At 40.1% G+C, this 18,054-nt stretch overlaps 1 protein-coding gene across 1 annotated transcript in view; it reads right to left on the reverse strand.

Moving 5' to 3' along the window:
* The window catches only part of oca2 (oculocutaneous albinism II), a 105,973-nt gene that overhangs the window by 44,167 nt on the left and 43,752 nt on the right, over positions 1-18,054 (reverse strand). The window contains exons 15-17 of the mRNA XM_053498972.1: positions 16,542-16,689; positions 13,664-13,721; positions 13,285-13,393 (exon numbers count right to left, since the gene is read on the reverse strand). Coding sequence (XP_053354947.1) covers positions 13,285-13,393; positions 13,664-13,721; positions 16,542-16,689 — 315 coding nt within the window. The remainder of the gene's footprint in view (positions 1-13,284; positions 13,394-13,663; positions 13,722-16,541; positions 16,690-18,054) is intronic.

The raw sequence follows: 18,054 nt of genomic DNA on the forward strand, positions 1-18,054 counted from the left end.
CACACTTACACATGAGTCAATCATTATCTAATGAAAGCAGTTTTCTGATTAATTAAGTGTTCATGTAAACACACAAACATACAACAGATTTAACTCCTGATCACTTAACAGCACAACAATCTGATTAACGTCGCAATCAAGCCGATTTCTAGGAATCTGACAATGACCTGGGGGTTCAGAAGACTGGACTGTACCAGGGCATCGCAGGCTTCACATGGGCAAATTAAGAACAAAACAACATATATATATATATATCACATTATTGGGCTGCATCAAGCAAAGCAACAACCAAGGAGATTTAAAATGACCAGAACTGGGTTAAGAACTCTTAAACACATCATCTAAATCTGCATGGGAAGGGCTGAACGTGGAGAACACCTGGTGATGTTGCATGGTAAAAAAACAACAGTAAAAACCAGAGCTTAGGCCTAGGTCATGTGACCCCATGAGTTCTGATTGGGTCCCTATTCCAGAGTGATGGGCGTGTCAGGGTGAGAAGGGAAGGACATGAAGCGATGCTCCCATCATGCATAGTGTCCACTGTACCAGCCTCTGGAGACAGTGTTATGATCTGGGGTTGATCAGTTACTCAGGTCGAGACTCAGTAACGTTATGGGGCAATAAAATGAAGTCAGCTGACCACCTGAATGTACTGACACCCCAGACAGCCGACACCCCTGGGCTCGGTACAGTTCTGCATCCAATCCGGTGCTACTCTCCCCCCTCTCGCCGTGTATACAGGCTGCGCTGATTACCAACTGCTATAGATGAGAATAAAAGAGGAAGCAGAGCGCACAATAAAACCTCTGTGTGAAAAGCAGCTCTATTAGCCGGTATCAACCCCAATCTCGGGTCAATTTTATTTTCAATAAGTGTACGAATGGACACAGCGGGCTAAATATACAGCTTGTGCATGTGAAGGAAATGAAACATGGTGGCGTCGGTCAATAGAACGGTTTAGTTACAAACATTTTTAAAGACATATCAATGTGCAGCCCTGTCACTCTCTATTCAATGTTTTAAAGAAATCCAGTTACTGACTGACTCGTACTCACGTACACGCATCGATCAGTTGATTTACTTGCATGTGAAGGCACTATTGTGTTTTGTTTTTGTCGTTACTGATTTATATTTTAAGAAGTAAAAACAAACTGGGAAAAACCAGTGACAAAAAGATCGCTCTGTCTTTTAGAAAAACCTCCTTAAGTAGTCTTGATGGTGTCCAAGCACTAGTGAAACACTGGGATAAGTGCATTAGTGTCGCCGGGGATTATATAGAGGAATAAAGGGAGTTTTTACTCTTCTGTTATTCTATACAATTAAAAGTCCCAGTTTGACTCGAACGCCCACGAAGATGTTTGGTGAGATCATTTATTATTATTAATAATACTAATTATTATGACTTATGCTTAAAGTGCTAAGAGAGTCTCCCAGACTCCCTCAAAGCAGAATTGCTAGTCGTTAGCACATAACGGTAAAAAGGCCAGCGATGTGACGAGCCGCTGAGGTTGTGTTAATGTTGTTAGCTAATTATAAACACTGCTTTTATTTTATTATATATTTCTTATCCTGATACAAAAATAAAACTATTAGTGATTTCATTATTGAGCATTTTTATGAGTAATTTCTTTTTTTACTTCCGTTATAAACTACAAAATATTGGCTCCCTTGTTGAAGATTGGTTTAAAAGACGAGGGTGTAATGGAGGGAATGTATAGATGTTTCAGATATTTGAATGACTTAACAAAAAAAAATTGTCACATTTTCAACAATAAAAAGTTTCGGATTATATAGTGATCAAGTTCGGTGGCACTTCTTTGCTCACAGCTGAATTGTTTCATTGAGCAGCCACTTGAACTCTTCAACCAAAGGAAACTGAAGCTAATAATTCAGAAGTGTTGATTTGTCAACGCTGAAACCGCTGCAAACTTTCAGGCTAGTTATTAAAAGATTAGCGAGATTGTTAATCTTGTAACAAAAAAAAGCATTGCTACTGTAGGCGATAAGGCTTATAACAAAAGGGCTGAAGACAATCTGTGCTTAATCTGTTTACAGCACACTGACTCCTAAACACAAGCTGTGCGACTCGACAGAGAGTTTGGGTTAAAAGCAGTGAGGACGACTCGATCTAGGTGTCACACCTGCAGAGAAAATAATAACCCTGGCCTCAGACAGAGAGACTGAGATATATTCTTAAGGTCTCTGATGGACCAGACGTGTTAATTAGTTGTATAATACGTTCACGCTCCAGTAGTTCTCTATTACAGTAAAAAAAAATAATAATAAGGCTTTCAGAGGCTGTTAAACATTACACTTAAATTACATTCAGCATCACTCGAACTGCTTGCTGAGAGAATCTCAAGTGTCAAAATGGTCTGTGGAGTTAACTCAGAGGCAAAAGCCAAGGTATGTGGACTCTGCAGTTTGGGAATCTGGACGTGACTCAAGATTTACAGCTGGGGACTTAATTCAGGCACCATAGTTTGGACTTCTGGTATGGATTGAGACTCTCTAGACAATTCGTCCTCTTTTATCCTAGCACTACAGCGAGAAACTGTATAGATGAATATCTATATTATATCTGTATAATGAATTAAGTCATTATGTTTCCATGCATGAAGTGGAGCGATATTTATATCTCGACTAGGCCACTTGAATGGTCTACTGTCCTTCTCCCAGTGTACAGCAGAGAAAAGGTTTGGACACAAGAACTCATTTTCTACATTTTAGAACAATGGATTCTTTGCAAAACAACTGTATGAAATAACACGCCATTAGATAATTAAGTAACAACAACGACAGTCAGTTATTATTTTAAGACATGAAGGTCAGCTGTTCTGGAAGAGTTCTTACAAGAACAGTACAGTGAAACCTTGGATTGTGAGTAACGCAGTTTGCGAGTGTTCCGCAGGACGATCAACGATTTTTAATAAATTTTGACGCACAAGTGTTGGTTTACAAGTACCGAGTATCATGTATCATGTATCATGCATGCGATTCTTGTTTTGACACCGAGCGTCACGTGATCACAACTGAGCCAATGTTTTTTCTCTCTCTTGCGCTGCGGAATTGTGGGTAATCGTCTCCCCTGCTGAGTCTTAGGGCTCGTCTCTTACTGGTATAATTAACATCCGTGCACACGTGTACTGTTTACTATAACACTGTGACCACGTGTGTGTGTGTGTGTGTGTGTGTGTAAAACATCTTTTATTTCGTGTCTGTATGCTTGTGTGTACAGCGCCATGTAAAGCAAAAGCAAGTCTTATTACAGAGGGTAAAAAAGCATTTACTCTCTTTGTATCAGCTTGCTCTTTGTGTCACACAGACCCCTCTTACTTTCACCTTCACAGACAAACAAACACACACACACTTTTGAAATTTGGTTTACGAGTTTTTTCCCGCTTCCGGAACGAATTATGCTCATAATCCAAGGTTCCACAGTATTGTGTTAAGTGTGTTTGTAGAACCCATCAAGCTCCATGATGAAACTGTCTCTCATGAAGACCTTCCTAGGAAAGCAAGACCAAAACTGAGCTCTGCTGCAGAGGAGACAATCATTTAGAGTCACCAGCCTCAGAAATCACCAATTAACAACCAGCACGTCAGATTAGAGCTGTTATGCAACTTTCAACTTCTGCTTCTAGAATCAAACTGAGCTCTACAGCTTATCCTGATTATAGAGCTAAAGAGTGTGGTGTAGTGTAGCTCTTAAAACCCAGAGCATTTTTAGCATTCTTTGCATGCCTATGTTTTAATATACAGTACATATAAAGGAGTCAGGATTGTGCAGTACAGAGTGACATATACTTTTCTTTTTTAGCACAACCTGGGCAATATGTTGAAATGCATTGTATTGTATTTTAACTGAATATACAAACATGACTGAGCAAAAAAAAAAAAAAAAAAAAACACAGATGCACATGATCCTGTGTTTTATGGTTGTTTTCAGTTGTTTTTATGACCAAAAGTAATAATCAGTGTTGGGGGGCGTTACTTTTTAAAGTAACTAATTACATTACAAAATTACTGTCATTAAAAGGCAATCGGTTACATTACAGCATCACTTTCTGATAAAACTAACTAGTTTGAGTACTTTTCCAATGCAGAAAATAAAAACTCCTTTGTGATTCCTCATGCATGTTGTTTTAGTCAAGACCTTTATAATTATTCTACCATCATCACTCAGTGAAGTTTGGCCCATAATCTGATAACTACTAATACCCCTATCTCACCTACTAATACCCCTATCTCACCTACTAATACCCCCATCTCACCTACTAATACCCCTATCTCACCTACTAATACCCCTATCTCACCTACTAATACCCCATCTCACCTACTAATACCCCTATCTCACCTACTAATACCCCCATCTCACCTACTAATACCCCTATCTCACCTACTAATACCCCATCTCACCTACTAATACCCCTATCTCACCTACTAATACCCCCATCTCACTTACTAATACCCCTATCTCACCTACTAATACCCCATCTCACCTACTAATACCCCTATCTCACCTACTAATACCCCCATCTCACCTACTAATACCCCTATCTCACCTACTAATACCCCTATCTCATCTACTAATACCCCCATCTCACCTACTAATACCCCTATACCACCTACTAATACCCCTATCTCACCTACTAATGCGCCATCTCACCTACTAATACCCCTATCTCATCTACTAATACCCCCATCTCACCTACTAATACCCCCATCTCACCTACTAATACTCCTATACCACCTACTAATACCCCTATCTCACCTACTAATGCCCCCATCTCACCTACTAATACCCCATCTCACCTACTAATACCCCATCTCACCTACTAATACCCATATCTCACCTACTAATACCCCATCTCACCTACTAATACCCATATCTCACCTACTAATACATCTATCTCATCTACTAAAAACCCATATCTCACCTACTAATACCCCCATCTCACCTACTAATACCCCTATCTCACCTACTAATACCCCTATCTCACCTACTAATACCCCTATCTCAGCTACTAATACCCCCATCTCACTTACTAATACCCCTATCTCACCTACTAATACCCCATCTTACCTACTAATGCCCCATCTCACCTACTAATACCCCTATCTCACCTACTAATACCCCCATCTCATCTACTAATACCCCCATCTCACCTACTAATACCCCCATCTCACCTACTAATACTCCTATACCACCTACTAATACCCCTATCTCACCTACTAATGCCCCCATCTCACCTACTAATACCCCATCTCACCTACTAATACCCCATCTCACCTACTAATACCCATATCTCACCTACTAATACCCCATCTCACCTACTAATACCCATATCTCACCTACTAATACATCTATCTCATCTACTAAAAACCCATATCTCACCTACTAATACCCCCATCTCACCTACTAATACCCCTATCTCACCTACTAATACCCCTATCTCACCTACTAATACCCCTATCTCAGCTACTAATACCCCCATCTCACTTACTAATACCCCTATCTCACCTACTAATACCCCATCTTACCTACTAATGCCCCATCTCACCTACTAATACCCCTATCTCACCTACTAATGCCCCATCTCACCTACTAATGCGCCATCTCACCTACTAATACCCCTATCTCACCTACTAATACCCCATCTCATCTACTAATACCCCCATCTCACCTACTAATACCCCTATACCACCTACTAATACCCCTATCTCACCTACTAATGCCCCATCTCACCTACTAATACCCCATCTCACCTACTAATACCCCATCTCACCTACTAATACCCCATCTCACCTACTAATACCCATATCTCACCTACTAATACCCTATCTCACCTACTAATACCCTATCTCACCTACTAATACCCCCATCTCACCTACTAATACCCCATCTCACCTACTAATACCCCATCTCACCTACTGATACCCATATCTCACCTACTGATACCCCCATCTCACCTACTGATACCCCATCTCACCTACTAATACCCCTATCTCACCTACTAATAACCCTTTCTCACCTACTGATACCCCCATCTAACCTACTAATACCCCCATCTCACCTACTAATACCCCTATCTCACCTACTAATGCCCCTATCTCACCTACCAATACCCCTATCTCACCTACCAATGCCCCTATCTCACCTACCAATACCCCTATCTCACCTACCAATGCCCCTATCTCACCTACCAATGCCCCTTTCTCACCTACTAATAACCCTTTCTCACCTACTGATACCCCCATCTCACCTACTGATACCCCCATCTCACCTACTAATACCCCTATCTCACCTACTAATACCCCTATCTCAGCTACTAATACCCCTATCTCACCTACACAGTTTCGCGCGGTGGCCATAAGTACAATTCATCATGATTCACCGCGAACTTTGGCGCTGTGATTAGGTTTACATTTTTCCGCGCGTCGGTCCTCACATAGTCAAACCGCACAGGTGAGATAGGATTGGGAATCACTGCTGTCTGGCTCACGGATTACATAAATTGTCTGAATAACAGATTACATTTTTGAAAAAATAACTACATAACTGAGTACTAAAATGGCAGACCTAACGCGTTAGATTACTCGTTACATCAAAAAAGTAATTCAAGTACTCTACAACACTGGTAATTATAATAATAATAATAATAATAATAATAATAATAATAATAATCATAATCATAATAATACAATTCAATTTTATTTTATTTGTATAACGCTTTTTTTACAAACAATTGGTAAGTTAAACATTTTTGCGACATAGTCATGCCCATATTCCGGTAGCAGTAAAACTTAAATGTTTTAAAAGTAAGGATAACTTGATAACTCAAGAGACTCTGGTGTCATCTTGAGCTTAATGTATTGGGGCTTAAGTCAGTTCATACACTAAATCTGTAAACAACGGACTGAACACAGGCTTTAAAGTTGACTCAGACTTGTCTGCTTGGGAACCTGCTCCTGACTCAGACTCTTAAAGTCTGGTTCATTTGCTGTTTCTTAAATTCAGTGCATTGATTACATATTAATTTTCACCACTTCCGAAGTCCGAATCTCAGTCTGAGTGCACCAACATAAAGCTTCTTCACCTTATTTGTCATTTCCCAGTCCCTGCTAGTGACTGATACAGTAATAATAATTTAAAAAATTACCTCTATAGAGACTTTTCTATCTGTGCAATTTCATCTCTATGCACCTCCAGGTCTCAATGCTTAATGCTCCAATAATACGAGAGAATCAGGAGCCTCTGCCATGAGACACACGGATAATGTGTCCGGTCAAGCTCGGTCACTCTAATCAAAGACTCATTACACAAGCCTCCCGGTTTGCTCTCACACACACACACACGCACACACTCATGCTGGGATTAAGACCAACGCCGGGTAACAAATGATCCCAATTTTCCCATCTATCCTTGTGAGAAAGAAGGGCTAAATATGCTTCTACCTTCTGTAAAATCTGATTAAGGCGGTGTGTGTTGGTGATTGCCACTGGGAAATCATTAGGCCAGTGATTATAGTGAAAGAGAAGGAGAAGGACAAGTGGCATGTGAGGAAAGCAGTCATGATGTATTACTAGGTCAAGGTATTTCTAGAAACACTGCTAAGGGGATTGTGTGCTAAAAAATGCATGAGGACTTTCTGACCTATTTTGTTTTGATCAATGGTCGAAGCGATGATGTCGGGGATCCTACCATACAGGGCTTACCTCTCAGAAATGCTCTATATATAACCTCAGAACCTTTTCCCCTTCGAAGACTTTGGTCCCTAAAATAACAAGCTAACCAGCGGCTTGTGAAATATGTGTCAGGTTATTAGAGACGATTTCGATCGGGTTCATCCCAGACTCGTTATACTGTAGCTTTGGTACTGTACATGGTGTAGCGTGTTCTTCCATATGTATTTCTGTAATCTGGTCTTAAAATAAATTATTATTTATACCAACCATCTGCTCGATGCCAAAAATGAAATGAATTTATTGTTCTATTACGTTCAGGCTTACAGTTATCACCCTTAATTAATCCGTCACCAGTCCTCCCTTTCCCATCCCCCCCCCCCCTTCATTTCTCACTCCCACTTTTGTTTCTGGCGAGCGAAAAGGTACGTTCTCTCCATTTTAACTCGATAATGAGATTGAGTCCCTTTAGGGAAGCTTCCCGAGATGCTATTTCGACATTTCGTACGCTCAGTTGCTTGGGCCCCCAGGCAATTCCGCGCCTCTCCCATCATGTAGCTACACCTCTGCTCATAGATAAGACACATAAAGGAAGTAGAAATGAATGTTGTGTGTGAACCAGGATGTAGGGAGAGGTTCATAAATAATACTGTTAAGATATAAAAATAAAAATAAAAAACAAGGGAGGACTGGAATAGGGTGAAAATAAGACAGGACGGGGGGGGGTGCCTTTAACACTCTTTAAGTGGTTTTTAAAATAATCTTAAGTTTGTGTAAATGGAGAAAAGAGGCATTTTTTTATACCTGCGGTCGTAGCCCCATTGGGATGCTAATTGTTAATCAGCTTTTGAGGCAGGTGGCCAAGGAACAAGCAAAGACAGGGAGAGGAAACAGAGACTGAAGCGTGACAAGAGAAAGCAGGAAGAGCAGCTCAGATGATCATGACGAGGCAGTTCCTGTTTGATTCCTCTTCCTTTTGAAAAGTCTGATCCTTGAAAATCGACAGAGAACTTGTCACTAACTGGCGGAGGAAAGAAATACATCTGCTAGCAACATGCAAGTCATGCTAACTATCATGTTAGCAACTTGCTAATGATGTTTTTAGCAACATGCTAATTTAATTAGCCTAATGCTAGAAACATGCTAATATAGTTATAAATAAAGTCAAATAAAGGCGTGTTCTGTTATCCTGCACAATCAAAAGTCCCACTTTGACTCGAACGCCACTCATATAATAAATCAAGATGTGGTGAATAATCAAAACGTGATGGGTTTGAATAGCATGAACTTTAAGGTTATTCACACGATATCTCCCTAAACACCCGCAAATACAACCGCGCCCCCCCCCAACCCCGTTCATACATGACTGAGCCCTAGTGCACAAATCAAAGACACAGTTTGATGTGGAAGAACTCGACCGGCCTGAACACAGAGCCCTGACACCTCAACCCCATTGAGCACCTTTGGGACAAACTGGAATAGAGATTGCGAGCCGGGCCTTCTCGCCCAATGAGGGTCTGACCTCATAAATGATCAATCTTGTGGACGGCCTTTCAAGAAGAGTGGAAGCTGTTATACAGAAGCTGCAAAACCAGTTGGGGGACTGAGTCTATACTAAAGAAAAAATTGTCCATAATGTGTATTATCTGTTGCAATTTCATCTCTATAGACAGAATTACATTAACAGGAATTAATGCATGATTACATCATCACGGCTTTGATGTTCTTCCTAATCAAACATTTTCTGTCTGGGATTCAAAGCCAATAACCCAGATTCTGTTTAATTCACCTTTACTGATACAGCGAGATTAACAACATCTGTTTGACATTGTGGCAAAGCAGCTGAACGAGTAAAGAAAAACTCCCTGATAGGACATGAGGGAGAAACCTTGAGAGAAACCAGACTGCTCTATAAACACTGTATACTATAAAGTCGTACCACCGAGATGTAGTTAGCGATGCAAGTTCCTGCTAGGCACGTGTACTTCACAGTTACCTAACAGCAACGTTTTTATATTCGCCTTCATCTTTCATGTGAATGCACTATAATAAGGGAGTATCCAGTTAACCTTGGGATGCTTCTCAAAACAAAACAAAAAAACAAGTAGAAGAAAGAATAGCGGCGTTCCTTCGCTTTTTTTTATCTCTGTTTACTGATGCACTGCTGGTAAGATTTATTTCCGCCAGGACCGGTGGGTGATTATTAAAACCTCAGTACTGCCTAATGATGCATTCAGGTACTGGAGTGTACTTAAAACATTTTTAAAAAACTGTATAAACTGGACCAAACAAAGGTGCTTTTGCAGAGCGCCTTCACCTCGGGCATCCTGCTGTAATAAGGCAGTGTAGAGAATGACAGAAAGCCTGAACGCTCTTCAATTAAAATCCGGATGAGGAGCCGCAGTCGCTAACAGAGGCTCATTCATCAAACGCGAATAACAAAACAATTGCAGCGTCCCCGGCCTGTAAACACCGCCTCGTCACGCTCGTGACCCAAAGTCCAGATCCGCTCCCCGATCCCAAGTGGTGACGGCTGCGACGCTGACGCTGCTCAAATTAATCATCGTGTTCCTTCCTTGGAATGCAAAATACATTCCGTTTAAGCCACACTTTATGGAAATGGACTGTGATAGAAGGACTTGCTATGACAGTCATGTCTATAAGCATCTATAAGACATTCACGACATGAGTCAAATAAGAGAAATATTATCATAAGTAATACAATTTAGTTTATAACATTGTGATTCTGAGTAACACTGCATGCATGCGTAGAGATGAAGCACTGAACAATACACAGGTGACTTACTGACCAACATTCCTAATAGTTATATAAATATTACTATGTTTATTAAGCCTTATGAATGCATTATGAACACAATGAATAGCATGTTGCTAATAACGGAGTTTCCTTGCTTATATAGACAGTACAGTATGTTATGTTGTGCCCTGTTACGTCTACTATACAGTATGTCAGTCTGGAAATGCTATGGGACTACCCTAACAAAAAAAAGAAGAAAAAGACTTTTGTGTGTGGCGCTTGACATCTTGTCATCAGAACTACCCAACCAGGCTTGATAATGGCTGATGGATTATTTAATAAGTCTTTATGAAGGTTTCTGTGTGCTTCTACAGTAGATTTGCCGTGAAGCCCTATGAACATTATCCTTCAATATTACAGCAGCATTTAAAATAAATTCAGCAACAGCTCATTCATCATCTGACTCGAAACCACGGGAAGTGCTCGCAGGGAAACCATTTCACCACCCTGTACATCGATTTCCTATTTTTGTTACAGCGCATTAGAATGTGTGTTCTGTCTCGAAGTTCAGCATAAACACATGGATTCTATTTGGGCTTCCAGAATTCATTCTGCTTTAAAAACGCCAGGAAAACACTGAGCCCGTGTTCGACCTTAAGCCTGAGTTTAGACTGAATCCTAAAGCAAATATACTGCGCTTATATTTTAACTATTGATAAATAAACTTCTGGTGTTTGCAGGATTTGGTACCCACTCGCAGAAGGTCAAATGCTTCCATATAGTCGATTTTATTTTAATATTAGTGCTTTACTGATTTAGAAAGTGTGTGAGTTATTGCCACAGGCCCAATAAGTGCAGAGAAGAGTAGTTTACTTGAGAAGGATTAAGTTGAAGTGTGGTATGTAAAGTATAGTATAGTGCAATAAAGTGTAGTAAAGTGTAATAGAGTAATGATCTTCTCCTTTGTTCTAGTCTGCAGACGACTCAGCACAGGCTTTACACCGTGATGCAAATCCTCCACTCTACCAGCGCTTGGGATTGGCACTAAGGATGCCCTGAATACACCGGCTGGGTTTGAGCATCAGATGGGAATCAAACCTGTGCCTTTCACACGGTAGAAGAGAAGACTACCACTGAGCCACCGATGCCAGCTGGAGGAAACGGAGGTGTAGAAGAATGAAATGTAGCCTTAGAAAGTGTAGTGGAGAAAAAGTGTAGTGGAATTGAGAGTGGCCAAGTAAAGTGTAGTAGAGGAAAGTGTACCCAAGTACAGTGGAGTGAAGTGTATTAGAGCAAAGTTTATTAGAGGAAACCGAGGTGGAGTGGAGTGAAGCGTAGTACAGTAAGGTGATGTGAAGCGTAGTGAAGTAAAGTTAAGTGAAAACATTGAAAAAATTATTCACGTATCCACATACCTGTACGTATTTAAATTAACGGCAACTCAAATAAAATATGTAAGTAGATCAAAAATAAATAATTGTAAAACTAATTGGTTTACGGTAAACCCATTAAATAGAAGTGAGGACATTACAAAAATACTTTATTTTAGTATAACAGGAATAGCAAGCTACAATCTGTAAGGCAGGTCACTTACACTTACACAAACACTACCTGACTGTATATTAGAGATGGGAATCACAAGGGAATAACCAATACGATATTATCATGATACCAAAGTCAGGATTCTATTTGGATTGCGATACTGTTCGTATCATGGCATATAAATTCATGGCAAGTTCTTACGGTGAAATGTCGTATTGTGAAACACGTTGTCCCATAGGAAATAATGTAAATCCAGATAATCCGTTCCAGCCACCCAAAAATATTATTAATTCCCAACACTATAATCATATTTTTGTATATAAAAACAATAAAAACCTTTAGAAAAGATTTAAATGAAGTAAAATATTAAATAAATATACATAAAACCTGACTTAACCTTAATTTATGATTCCTCTTGGCACCGGCTGCTGAAAGCGGCTCCCTTTTCTTCCCGCTACCGTCCTTGATAACATTCTCGTGACCCCATGGTGCTACAACTTACAGAAATCTTACAGAAAATGTAAAAGGAAAAAAAAAACTTTTGCTTGGCTTTCCACTGACGCAAACAAGTTTTAACCGGACGTATATGCAACTTAGCCAACATTCAGTTCATTTGCGGTATGCATAAAATGCTTCGTATGCTGAGGCCAATTTCTTGTAAAATCTTATCTCTTAAGGGAAAATACATGGGGCGTGGCTGTTTGTATGCCGCTGTATCCTGGTTTTATATTATATATTTTTTAGATTTTGCTAGCGAACCACACAGGACGCTCTGTTACCTGCCAATGTGTGAATAGTTTAGAGTGCACCACCTGTAGGATTATGGATGAACTGCAACATTTTTCCACATCAAATGTAAACATAAATAATAAAAAAACATTTTAAAAACATTTCCATGTCTGTGTTGTGTAACTTCCCCTTTGTCATTATCAACTCAACATTTCTTCTCACCACTACAATCTGGAAACACCACAAATTCCAACCTTGAAAATAACCAATTTAAGGCCCTCTGTTGTCCGAGCCAACTGTTAGTTTGAGCGGCTGGCGTGCCGCTTCCATCGTGTCGTGTTTCTTTTTGTTTGGAATTGTATTTTAGGCCCAGCTGCAAATAATTACTTTGTCAACAGATGGCTTGAAATATGCACAAATGAACTCGTATGCTAACACTGCTCTCTTCATTAGCATCGCTCTCCAGGCGTGTTATAAAAGGAACAGTGTAATTGTGCAGCACTTCCTCCTTAAATGCATTCAATTGCTACGTGTCTGAACTGGAAGTGTAAATGGTTACCAGTTCTCACCAAGCTCCAGATGAATCCCGGCTACGAAGGAGTTGAGGAAGAACATGAAGATGACTATGGCGAGCACCGAGACACACTTCACCAGCAGGACTTTATCTGTGATTCTGTGCTGTAGAATATAAAAAAAATTAAAATAATCAGTGAAAGAGAGAGAGAGAGAGAGAGAGAGAGTAGACTGGCTTCTTTCCAGCAACAATTATGTTCTCTCAGCCATAATCGGAGAAATTAGTGCTCCTTCCCTTCAGTATGACAATAAGAGCAGAACAGGAAAGGAACAGTCAAGTGAGGTTACTGCGGGAAGCGTGTAGGCAGGAAGAACATTATTGTTCCCATTCATTTAAATCTCTGTTTTTATTATAGTCATTTTCTTCATCTTTACCGTTTTCTGTAGCTCCTGGATGTTGCTCTCCCAGTTTTTGTCCTCCTGGGATATTTGCCTAAGAGAGATAAAAACACTGAGATGTGTGATCACGTTATACAGAAACACAGTCCAGTGGAGGGACGACTGAACCCAGCTCATTTTTAAGCAGGATTTCTGTGCAGCGCGTCAAAGTTCACCTCAATTCAAATTATTAATGTTTCTAAAACCACATCACACTTAATGCCTTACTGAAATCACCTAGTGGCTGGCACTGTGGCCTCACACCGCCAGGGTCGAGGGTTCGATTCCCGCATCAGGTCCATGTTGGTCTCCTCCCATAGTCTCAATATCACTCTTTATCTCTCCGTCTGTCTCGGTGGGTGCATTCCTTCTGTCTCACTCTCACTCTTCTGTCTCACTCTCACAACTTGTGGAAGACCGATGTGTCTCTTTCACAAGCTGGATTGTCAAGGATCAGGCGTTTCACCATTTGCACCTTTCAAATGTTTTACTGCTACTAAGAGTCTCATCTCCATCCTGTGCTTCTGTAAGTCCCGGTTTGACTTGAACACCAATCATCCTACGATGCATTAATAACAGAGTAAAGAACATTTCCACTCATTCTAAAAAAAAGAAGATTGGCTTGGATGGTGTTGTTCTTTTTGTTTTACAGCGGTTGCCGTCCATTAAGTTTCATTACCGCCACCTTCTGGTCTTGATCTCCCTCATCTTCTTTCGAGTTTAAATCTCTTTCTATCAAATAATACATGTCTTCCTTCTTCTCTTTCTCATTTTTCTAAAACACAGTCTACTCAGCCTTTTCTTTGCTCCTCATCTGGAGGTTGAGATCATGGAGATGGAGGTGGAGATCTCAGTGTTCCTCTACCAAACCCCTAACCCTGACGTGTTCAGTGTGATTCTGACATTATGGTGTAAGTTGTCATGGTGTTGCAAGATGATTCCACAAGTAAACCTCATGACAGCTACAATATGTCACTCTATGTCACTTTATTAAGGCATTATATGTCAACTTGCCATCTGAACTGCCTGAACCATTATGCAGGAGACCACTGTGATTACTTCCTTTTAAAAAAGGTGTTACACTAATGGGATGATGGGGAAAAAAACATATCTTGATAGTATGTCAGAACTGTATAAGTCTATACATCCTCTGTATAATTCTTCTTCTTAATGAAAATATTTGAACATTCATAAAAAATAACAAATGCATGTTCAGTTGAAGAGCTCTTAGGAGTTAGTTTTGCTCAGCAGCTAAGCGCCTTATCGACCTTCTCTAACCCTGACCTGATGAAATTCAGTGAGATTCAACATTGAAAGGAATCGTCTCATAACAGCCTAATGGAAGGACTGAGGTTAATTTTCTCACAATTACACTTTCATATTGAACCACTCCAAACAAATGGCTTCATAAGCACTTTGTAAGACGGTCTGCGGTGAAATTGGAGGCTTAAGGGTGGCTACAAGGTCATGTACAATCAAAGCACTGTGATCCAGCAAAGACTCAAAAATGGCTTCAAATCGATTCTGTCTTTCAAGCGAAATTGCGACAGCCTCTGATTACAGTGACGACCCGAATCATGTAGATCAGACTCACACCAGAGTCAGTGTGATTTAAACTCAGTGGGATTCACGCCCTCAAACCTGATTATTCAGTATTCCTACGGGAGACCAGCGGCTAGTCACAGATTGTGCCGTTCGGTGTCATGTGAACAAGTCACGCTTACATCAGAGGCTTTGAGTGATCCACTGGCCGCATGCAGAACTGGATAACGTCCAAAAATTAGCTGTTTATATCGTCAAGGATAATATTTAACACAGATCTTATTTCTTATCTCATCTCTTTACATAATACAACATAAGACTGGATCATGCCACAGCACACTTGGCTAAGATGGCAGATGATCCAAATAGCACCTTACTTCGGAAGAGATCATTTTCTTCGAGATACAGTGCTGTGCAGAAGTCGTTAGACAATCACGTTTCTTCATATCAAGTTAAATGACATTTCTGGTCACTGACAAGCCTTTCATTTTAAACTAAAGATAAAACAAGATAGCATTAAATTAAATAATGTAGATTAAAGAAATGGGAGCAAATGTTTTATGTTCACAGGCTGCAAAGTGTCTAAATATGCAATAATTTGTTTATGTAACAACCAGAGCAGCGACGTCATTTCCCTTCCCTTCAGGAATCCTGGCCACCTGTTCCTCAAGACTACATTAAAAATACAAGAAAGTCTGGTTCAAGACTTTTACACGGTACAGTACGGTATGTTAACAGGTTACCAAAGCATGATGCCTTAATGGATGCCGTGTTACTGCTCTGACAAACACCACATTACTTCTGCTGATATCAGTCTCATGAGTAATGCGTTTAAGGCTGAGAAGTCAAGAGAGGAGGAATGGAGACAACACCTTCCATAGAGAAGCTAAAGAGACCAGCGGTGTGGGTGTACAGCAGGTGTCGAGTCTGGTTTCAAGACATTTTTTTGTATTGACTTGGACTCAAAATTGCAGGCATTGGACTTTCTTGATATGTTTTTCTTGAACTTGACTTTGTCCCACTTTCATTTGGACTCGGACTCGACCTTCCAGAGAGTCTTTCTTGACTAAATCTCAACTAGCTTTTGTATCAGACTTGGCTACATCTTAGCTGCAACAAAAAAGGCAAAAATAACTGACTATCAGATATGTTTCTGATTTAGAAGCTCATTAACCATGCGAACTTTAATTGGAATTAACTCTATCCCAAGCTTTCTATGGGACAAAATCCAGTCTGAGTTGCAACTGTTCAGCAACATAAACAAACGCTGTGAGCTTTTTCTACTTGGTTTAAGTATTAAAGTTTGATTTATCCTGAGGAATGTGTGCGCTACCTCTGGAAGGTCCGGAGCTTCTTGCGCAGGAGGCTCTCCAGGTTGAGAACCTTCTCCATGAGGAGACACTTGACGGCGGTCTCCTCTCGGCTGGCGGGGTTGATCCGCTGTGCTGTCTGTCTCCACACCAGAATCTCATGCTTCAGCTCTGCAGAAAAACAACCAACCGACAGATAATTAAATTTACATCCACGCCTAAAAATAAGCAGGACAAAAAACGCGCTTACGGGAGAATGCCTTTGTCTCGCATGAGGGACATTTTATTCTTTAACACAATAAAGAAAGTGAGAAATAAGGTTCCCACTATGGTTCTGATCCATTTATAATGCTCTCTCTCTCTCTCACTCTCTGTGCATTCAATCAGATCAGCTTTTATACTGTATATTTCTGCACATCCTGTTTGCTCAAAGCCTGTTTAAAGCTCTTATACATATTTATGTCACATGAATTCTGGCTTCTGATTGGTCAAAAGGTTGATTGTTTTCCAGTAGTGAAGCTCCAAATCACATCTTATATGAATTTCTATTTATATGAATCTTGTTCAGATAAATAAATACATCAGCTAGAATATGTTATTGTTGCTATAGTAACAGTACAGGGACATGTATGATGGACACTCCACATGTTTTCATTAATAAATAAATCTGTAACGCTGATTGAATGAGTCTCCAGTGTCAGTGCCTTAACAATAAGGGCTGTAACTCTTTTTTTTTTATTCTTTTTAGGTTTTTGAGATTCCCCATCAAAATAACAAGCTCTGCTTTTGTTTTTCTGTCTTCAGGATGATAACAGTAACTCTGTCTTGTTGATTATTTTCCGATAACAGCAAACCCTACTGGGTTTTATTCCTCACACACAGCTGAGTTGAAAAGCCTCATAGGGGAACAATATTAGCCAGCGGGAGCTTGGTACCAATGAAGCTGGCACCACAGGATCTCTCGGCTTCATAGATTTGAAATTGGACTGGCATTGAGAAGCCACCAGCATGTGTTATGATGGTGTTCCAGATCGGAAAATCAGGCAGCGGGCTGATGAGAGGTGGACTCATGAGGTCCTGAATCACTGCACTCTAATTCTCCAACATACAGCCTGATAGCGTTCGCCCTGAACCCAATAACCTCATACATGCAGGACAGAATAGGAACTGTGGACAGGAAACCTCACGGACAGAAAACGCTCGTCTTTTTAATCAGGAATTTTTCTATTCATTGTCCAACAATGACTAATAAATCATGTTTTACAGAAATACAAGGAATAATGAGTCTGATTTGCGAGTGCAGTTTAATAACTGCCTGAGCTGCATGTGATTTGCACCAACTAGTTTTATAAATAATTTACCACGAAGACATGGACATATTTTGCTCGCAGGTTCTCCGAGAACACAATCACACGTTAACTTCACCTGCCGTATAACAGCAATTAAAAGGGAGCGAGAAAGGTCTGAAAATATCAAATGCAATATATAAAAAATAAAAACATAGGAATGTCTAATTATGATTAGACATTGTATGAT

The sequence above is a fragment of the Clarias gariepinus genome, chromosome 6 (genome assembly GCF_024256425.1).
Source record: "Clarias gariepinus isolate MV-2021 ecotype Netherlands chromosome 6, CGAR_prim_01v2, whole genome shotgun sequence".
Taxonomy (NCBI): Eukaryota; Metazoa; Chordata; class Actinopteri; order Siluriformes; family Clariidae; genus Clarias; species Clarias gariepinus.